We start from the raw sequence: 8,887 nt of genomic DNA on the forward strand, positions 1-8,887 counted from the left end.
AATTCACCTCACAAAATTTAAAAGGTGTGTAATTTTCTGCTTTTAAGATCCATAAATTAATATAAAAGGTCTTATGATTTAACTTTTTGCCTAAGAACTGATCAGTCGTGCAAAAGGAGAATATCTAGTGCTGAATAATAGTGGCCATTGACCAGCACAGAAAAAACAGCATCTAAGAAGACAACGTTTGTTGCCTTGACTTATCAGAGTTGACTGTCAACACTTTTGCATTAATCAATGCAATTAATTAATGTGCAATTTTAAAAGGGATGAAAGTAGCATTTAATGGTGACCTAGCATTCTTTTTTTCCTAAACCCTAAATCCCTGACCATGTGACTTAACTCTTCAAGTCACGAGAAGTCAACACACAGAAACCAGGGAGCTGGTGGTAAATTGAAGTGTCATCAGTATGCATCAGAAATCATTTCCTACCAAAGGAGAGCAAAGCAGGCAGGGAGTAAGAGGGAGAGAAAGGGTGATCTGATGGGCTATGAAAGCATTAGTCACTACAGTCACTGTAATAATGTAATATATTCAGTCTATACAAAGCATTTTAGACTCTAACATAATATATTTAATATTGACGTAGTAAGATATGATTACCATCATTAGATCAACAAAATTATATGATAATGAAACACTCGTTTGAACTGGAAAATACTTCCAGGTGATGCTTTTTCCTCTCTGTCCTACCTGCTTTTTGCAGGTGCTTATGCACTTCAGGCCTTGTTTTCAGGTGCATTAGTTTAGAGAATTTTGAAAAAAAACATGACCACTCTTCATCACTTATTATCCCTTTAACAGCACGATCTTCTATCTTCATACAGATGCTCTAAAAAGTGGCAAATACTACCTAGTTATGCATGAACAGTATTCTTTTTTTCAGAATCTTCAGTACAAATTCTCATAGGAATTTCCATATGCAGTTTTTTCCTAGGTTAGCTCTTCTTTTTGTTATTTCAGTTATCTATAGCATTCACCCCATGATTGTATTTTCAAAAACCTTTAGATGGTACCATACCACCTCTGAAAAGTTATGAAAATAACTAATGTGACGATATAACATAAAGTTGTGGATAATATATATGTAGTTTGTGATAGAGTAAGTGTGTTTTTGCTAAACTTTCAACTTAAAAAGCTATTTGTTTGTTTGTTTATGTATTATCATTATTTGTTTGTTTATTATTTCTTAGAAAAATCCCATTGGTTACTATGAAGAGTCATATTTTGAAAAGACTAAACGGAAGTAATAATAATTCCTTCCTGCTCTGACTACGCTCGTGAATACTGTAGCTATTTATTACATTTGATTGATTTCAACAACTGATTAACTGTTTTCTCCTGGCTGTGTATTTCAGCAGACGAGTTACAGTGGTTAAGCTATAAGATCGTGGCGTATTATTGTCATATATTTATCAGCCACGTCAATATCCTCAGACCCCGTAAGTGAAACTAACTTCTCGGGCTAGCTTTAGCCAAGTTAGCTCGGCTGACTTGTCCATGGCACCTCTCCGGGTCTTGTGTATCCATGGATACCGTCAGAACGCCACCTCGTTCCGTGAGAAGACTGGGGCTCTGCGGAAGCTGCTGAAAAAACACGTAGAGCTGGTTTACGTGAGTGCACCCCTCAGTGTGCAGCAAGCTAACACGGAAGGTGGGTCACCAACACCTGTTGCTGAGCCTATAGCTAACTGTGTGTTAATAGAACTTAATAATTATTAAGGAATAGTTGTTATTACCCAGTTAAAGTAAATTGTGTAAATATTTGGGCTATCTCTCATTCAAGTTTTTCTACGAAAATGAGATATTGGGTGCAGTGATTTATTGAAACGTGCAAGTGTGCAAGGAGACATGGAAAAACAGAATATGAGGCAAAAGCAGAGTTTGTTCAGTTCTAACATGCTTTAAACTCAATGTTTGCTATGGCCATATTTGGTGTGGTTAAAATTCTACTGAGTTTTAACAAGACAGCTAAAATATAGCCCGAAACAATGACACAGCCTCCACCATGTTTTAGAGATGGCTAAAGACACACATTGTTGCACCTCTCTTTTGACCACCTCTTTATATACTGATGTCTAATTGAACCAAAAGTTTGGATTCATCACTCTATATGACCTGTTGCCATTCATTTTCAGTCCAGTTCTTGTGTGATTTGCCATACCTCAGTCGTTTCTCCCTGTTTCCCTTTCTAAGAACTCCTGAAAACATTTCTAATAAGGCTACAGTAACCAATAATTCAGTTCAACTCAGGTTTATTTATATAGTGCCAAATCACAACAACAGTCACTTCAAGGTGCTAGAGGGAAGATTGATCAACTGAAGAGTTTCTGTTGGATCTTTTAGGTACTGTTTACTGCTGTAGATATTTTTTTATTAAGTCCTGGTGCTTCTTTTGTTCTCCACTTGTCTAGTTTCCTCTAAATTTTTAAGGACGCAGTGCACATCATGATAACTTTTAGATTAGATGGCACTTCAGAAATCACCTTGTCGGTGAAAAAATACAATTTTTATTTCTGTCAAACATTGTTGTCTTTGGCATTTTTCAAAAATTCACCTAAAGAAATTGTGTTTTCTTCTGACAAAGTGCCTAAAGATACAATTTAAAATTGTTTTCATATGTGTCGATATAACACTGGTTCATCTCTTGAGTTAGGTGCCTGTTTTTATTCTTGAATGATTCATAAGAACTGGAGAACTATTGCTCAAGACCGCTTTAAAAATGACAAGAATGTGTGGCTTCTTGAGAGCAAAACAAAGAAATAAGGGGTGACTCACAGTACAGAATATTATATCAGTATGTATTTTATGAGTAATTGACACGGGTATGTATATTCTTTCAGGCAATAATTCAAATACTTAACATTATAGTATTGGTTTTAAATTAAATGCTGGTTTAGATATGTGTTAATGATTTATTTATATTAGTTTGTTATTTTTCAGATACAACCATATTGTTGTGTTTTGTCATCCATATTCAGGATGCTCACTTTTGCATAACAGGAAATTTAGGGCTGGGCCGTTTAGTAATATGTTGCAGCAAGACCTTCAGAAAGCCTGGAGAACTATTACTTGAGACCACTTAAAAATATACAAGTCTGGCTGCTTGGAAGTAAAATATAAAGAAATGAGAGGTGGCTTGAGACTTTCACACAGGATTTTACGATAGGTGCATATATAACTGATCTATGTCTGATCAGAGTTTTTTACCTGTTCTATGCTCTCATTTTAAATTCCACAGGTCAAATTCCACTGTTGACCAGGTCATCTGTGGAATTTGGCTGAAAACTCAGGACAGGTTGTCTGAAAACTAATTTTTATGTTTCTTTAATCTGAACATACCTTCCTGGTTTTATGTAATCTAATATATGTGCCAGATATCACTGTTAGTCGCTGTTTTGTTGTCTGCTGTCAGCCTGTTGCATTGGCCCGAGTTATTATGTCACATCAATTTAGTGCTCGCTAAATGTTCAAAGATGTTTTGAAGAAGAACTGAGAGACTATAAAAGTAGAAACAAATACCCACAAAAATATCAGCATCTGCATCAACCCCAAATCTCTGTTGCCTTCCTTTGAAAGTAGCCACTTTCCTCTTCTGTCCTTTCAGAAGTTGCAGATAAACAGAATGATTCAGCTCCTGAGTCTGGAGGTGATGAGGACCCCAGGGGTTGGTGGTTTTCTGACATCAAGGCTCGGAGTTTCAACGCTCAGCAGCAGTGTGAAGAAAGCCTGGGGCTTGACGAGAGCGTGACAGCTGTGAGAGAAGCTGTGAAGGACCAGGGTCCATTTGATGGCATCCTGGGCTTCAGCCAGGGGGCTGCTTTCGTCGCCATGCTGTGCTCAATTCAGGAGCAAAAACTGGAGCCGACGTTCGACTTTCGCTTTGCCATCATCGTCGCCGGTTTCCGCAGCGCATGTACGCAACACCAGAAGTTTTACAACTCTCCCATCCAGGTGCCCTCCCTGCATGTGTTTGGACTGGAGGACAGAGTGATCCCTGATAAGATGAGCAGGGAGCTCCTCCCCTCCTTCCAAGACCCTCAGGTCCTCATTCATCCTGGTGGTCATTTTGTTCCTGCCGCATCTGCTCACAGGCAGACGTACCAGGACTTCCTCAAGAGGTTCCAGTGAGATTCATAGCCACAGGAAGTCTATGTGAAGATTAACAGAAGTCGACTCAAACTCTAAAATGTGGCTGGTTGATTTTTTTTTAATGTTCAGAAACATCTTGTGAGAAAATAATTGATTCCAGATGCACACTGTTTATTTAAACTACTCTGCTCTGTGTTTCGCTTTGTGAGCTAAGCAACAGCCTTATTGTAACCCTCAGTGAAAATTTATTGCCTTAATAAAGATGAAATTATGTCTTTGTATATGTTTGAGATGCGCTTTAATTCACCAGCATTGAAAAAGCTAAATCTGATTAGCAGCATGGCTTTGTGCCAGTAAAGTGTTATTATATTTGTCTTTTTAGCTGAAGTATTGTAGTTTCCGGTCACTCCTTAAAGTCGGTACAATTTTATGTAGTTATTCTTTATTAAACCAGGGACATCTGACTCTCCAATTCCTTATGAAAGTGTCCTAGCCAGGATGCACAGGAGTTCAGTGAGCAATGTTTACTTGATAATACACAGTATGCATACAGAAATACATAAATGCAAACCAAAATGATAAACTTCAAAGCTAGATAAACATAAAACAAATGTACAGTCTCATGCAGCAACCTTCTTGTCATTTAAAATGACTTTGAATTTATTTACAAAGCACTCTAAAGATTATTTAGAGTGACAGATGTAGGTGAGATGGGGGGCGCAAAAACACAAGTAGCCGAGTCTATCCCTGGTGTTATTATACTGTTGGACACTATTCTACAAATTCTGCTGTCAGCAGGTATGTTCCACACTGAGGTGATATGAGATGTGCTATTATTATTATATTAAAAAGGACGTTTACCCTCTTTCAATTCTACAGTTTTCATATCAAGGTGTCATCTAAAGTTACACATTATTTATTTAATAAGACTGGTCAAAATGCAAAACCAGTGGGTGAAAAACAAACACCCCATTTTTCAGGAGTTTGTAGGACCCCCTTTATCAGGAATAATTTGAAATAAGAGTTTTCTGAATGACTGTCTCACATCATTGTGGAGGAATTTTGGCCCACCCTTCTTTACAGTGTTGCTTCAGTTCAATGAGGTTTGCTGGCATCAATTTATGCACAGCTCTCATGGTCCCTGCACAGCATCTCAATCAGGTTGAGAGCTGGACTTTAACTGGGACACTGCATCACCTTGATTTTTTTTTTCCCAGTCATTCTGAAATTGGCTGCTGTTCTTGAGATCAATGTCCTGTTGCATGACCCATTTTCAGACGAGCTGTCAGACAGACAGCCTCACATTTAACTCTAGAAAACTTTGGTATTCAGAGGAGATCATGCTCGACTCAATGAGCGCAAGGTGCCCAGGTCCTGTGGCTGTAAAACAAACCCAAGTCACCATCCCTTCATCACTGTGCTGACAGTTGGTATGAAGTGTTTGTGCTGAAATGCTGTGTTTGTTTTCCACCAAACTGCATTATAGCCAAACATTCAGTTTTGTCTTGTCTGTCCACAGGACATTGTTCCAGAAGTCTTGTGGTTTGTGCAATTTGCAAACATTAGCTGTGCTACCATGTTCTTTTTAGAAAGATGAGGCTCTCTCCCAAACAGGCCTTACTTGTTCAGTCTTTCTCTAACTTTGCAGTCATGAACTTTAATATTTAACATGCTAACTGGGGCCTGTCAAGTCTGAGATGTATCTCCTGGGGTGACCTTGGGGTGAATTTGCTGGGACGTTCACTCATGGGAAGTTTAGAGACTCTTGAATGTTTTCCACTTGTGAATAATGTTCCTCACTGTATAAATGATGAACTTCAAATTGTTTGGAAATGGCCTCATAGCCCTTCCCAGAGTGATGAGCAGAAACAGTTGCTTCTCTAAGACCCTTTGCTGACGTATTTCCTCTTTGGCATTGTGGCAACACTCACCTGATTGTGGCAACACACACCTGATTGCTCCAGACCTGCAAACTGCCAAAACATCTGCTTGTATAGTGGTGCTCAGTTAATACATTTAAACAGCATTCCTTGGCTGTAACTTACCCCCTTAATTCCTATAGAAGCAGGTTTGATGCACATGACTATATGTAAGCTGCAGGTATAGAATTTGATGAAAGTTACCGAACCCTCAAATGTCAGTCCTCTGCAGATGCTGCAATCAGCAGGGATATTCCACACACTGAGGTGACACAAAAATCACTTTGATGATCACTAAGGCCTTTATGTTAACATTTAATGGGCTATATTAAGAGCATATAAAGGGAAGTAAGGAACGTTATAAATTTCACACTATACACTAATGTCGATATACTTTTCTTTTTTACGCCTGTAAATTCAAGAATAACTTCTACAACAATTTTTCCTCTTCTACAACTATTTTAAAACCAACACTACACCAAAAGAGGGCTGACATTTTTAGGATCTGGGTACACTCCGCCATGATTCTGGAAAGTTATGACATGAATTTTATATCAGCGTGACAGAAGAAACCTCAGTTTAATATGTTTGGGAAATATTTTGCATAAGAGCTTTGCACAAATTCTTCCCTTTTGTGTTGCATCGAGGCGGCTGTGTCACAATGAAAGCTCCCTCTTACAAAAAGACCTTTGTGCTAAGAAAGGTCCACGGTGAACTGGACAATGCTTTACTCCCACTTTTAATTAACGCTATACATCTGTGAAGGAATTAACAAGAAATCATCCGGAGAGGATGTAGCTCAGTGATCGGTTTAGTTGTTTCAGATTTTCCGGGGTGCATGAAGGTGTCGTGCAGACAGGTTTATGCGCACAGGGAAATGTGTAGGACAAGGACATATTGTTCTTTTATAGCAGAAGCATGTGCATGTCAGCCTGTGCTCGTTCAATTGTTTCCAGATGTGCGCTCTCTCCTCTCTACCTCTCTTGCTCTCTCTCGCCCCCTTCCTTTCCCTTTTCTTTCATCTCCCACCAGACTCTTCCTCGCTTCGAAACCTCGTCAACATCCTCCTCCCGTACACATCCTGTATGTCATCGGCATTGGGTGCACCATACCCTATCGCCGTGTCTGTTACATTTATGACATGGACAAAAATAGTTTTGTTTGTCTGGATGTCTCGGAAATCTCCTCTCGGCCCAAAACACCAGGCAACTGTGGGCTCATGTAAGTGCTGAATTGCCTCATTGAGATTAAATTCCACTTTAAAACTGCTTAACTTATCTTTAGCCTCAGCTTCTTCTCATAAAGAAAAGCCCCACTCTGACTCTCTTAATCAATCAGCCTTGTGTTTACAACAAACCACCTCCATCAAGCATCTGATGATCTCTTACAGCCTCTCACACGACTCCTTTCACCACTGTAGTCCTCATATTCATTCTCCCGTGCTCCCCTGTGGCCCCTGTGTCCCTCCAAGACCTCACAGCACACACACACACACACACACATGGTTTTGATAACAAGTAGAGATGAACGGAGAGAGTGAGTGAGCAAAGGAAACAGTAAAAGAAAAACACAGAGGGTCACTCTTGCCAGTAAGTTTTACAACAGAGCCGTGACTCTCGTCTCAGGAATCCATTCCCCCTGTTGCACAACAACCGGGAAATAATGGAATGAGAGACAGAGACGCACGAGGGTGGAGCCATCCACACTCTCTGCCTCCTCATCTCCCTCTCTTACTCGGCCCCACTCTGGCCACTGCGGTTAAAAAGGGAGAGTGAGGGTACATTCAAGGCTTTTTGTTTTTTGAGGGGGGGGTTGCCACAACTTAAGTATCACTTTTTCCCTCTTTCCCTCGGCGGAGGCTGGGGGAATGGAGCAGGGGGCACAGGGGTGTGTCATAGCACAGATGGGGCTCTATTTTGATTATGGAGCGTTTGTTGTTATGGGAGACAGAAGAAGGGGCGGGACAGCAGTGGCCCCTATATAAGACTTGTACTTAAACTCCAATGAGCCTGGTCATCCCATGGCCCATGCTCATCCAGAGACTGACAAAGTTGACCAACTCTGCCTTGTTATTACAGCCTCCACCGCTGACAGCTCTGCGTGGAATAACCTGTGATTACTAGACACTCAGCTGAGGACTTGAGATTTTATTATCTGGCTTACAACTTTTGGATTTACATCTTTTTTCCCCTTCTTTTGGCAGCCATTCACCATCTGTTTTGTTTTCATCATCTTTATAATCTCATTTGCCTCTGATCCCAACAATGAGAAGATGCTGAAACAGAGGGATTTGTGAAGAGTTTGGATTTTTAACTTTTTCACTCCTCTGCGAAAATCAAATCTGATGTTGAATTATTATAAATATAGTTCTTATAAATATATGCATGTCTGCATGCGTTTACATGTGTGTTTGCACAGTTACATTGGTATGTTGGTGCAGAACGGGGTGATATAACACTGGATGTGTTCCAAAGATATGGCATGTGTCCATTTTCTTGTTTGTTGTGAACAAGAAATAGAAGAAAACTTCCAGCTTTCTTGAATGCAACTAAATATTTATATTTTAAATGTGAGTTCTATAAGACTCATACTCCATACTATGATTTACTCATGAAAGTGGATCCTTTTGCGGTTTTCTCATTCATGGGAATGTTTATTTGAGATCATATTGTACAGGAGAAAAGTGAAAGGTGATACCTTTGTAGGAAAATGAAAGCATGAAACATGCAAATCTTAAAAGATCTAGTATACATATAAAACATACACGCTTACTATACTTTATTTCAATATAGGGACCCTTGTGATGTGAGAAGTGGTGTGCTTGATGCCTGTCACGTGTGCTGACATATTAAAGAGGGAACAGAGGGAGTATATT

General features: G+C 39.5%; 1 protein-coding gene across 1 annotated transcript; it reads left to right on the plus strand.

Annotated features, from left to right (window-relative positions):
• Positions 1-1,248: 1,248 nt before the first annotated feature.
• Positions 1,249-4,374, plus strand: ovca2 (OVCA2 serine hydrolase domain containing). Its single transcript, XM_026182106.1, has 2 exons — positions 1,249-1,655; positions 3,609-4,374. Exons 1-2 carry the CDS (start codon positions 1,502-1,504, stop codon positions 4,130-4,132), a joined length of 678 nt encoding a protein of 225 aa, XP_026037891.1. The 5' UTR covers positions 1,249-1,501; the 3' UTR covers positions 4,133-4,374.
• Positions 4,375-8,887: the final 4,513 nt, after the last annotated feature.

This window comes from Astatotilapia calliptera, chromosome 10 (assembly GCF_900246225.1).
Source record: "Astatotilapia calliptera chromosome 10, fAstCal1.2, whole genome shotgun sequence".
NCBI classification, from domain to species: domain Eukaryota; kingdom Metazoa; phylum Chordata; class Actinopteri; order Cichliformes; family Cichlidae; genus Astatotilapia; species Astatotilapia calliptera.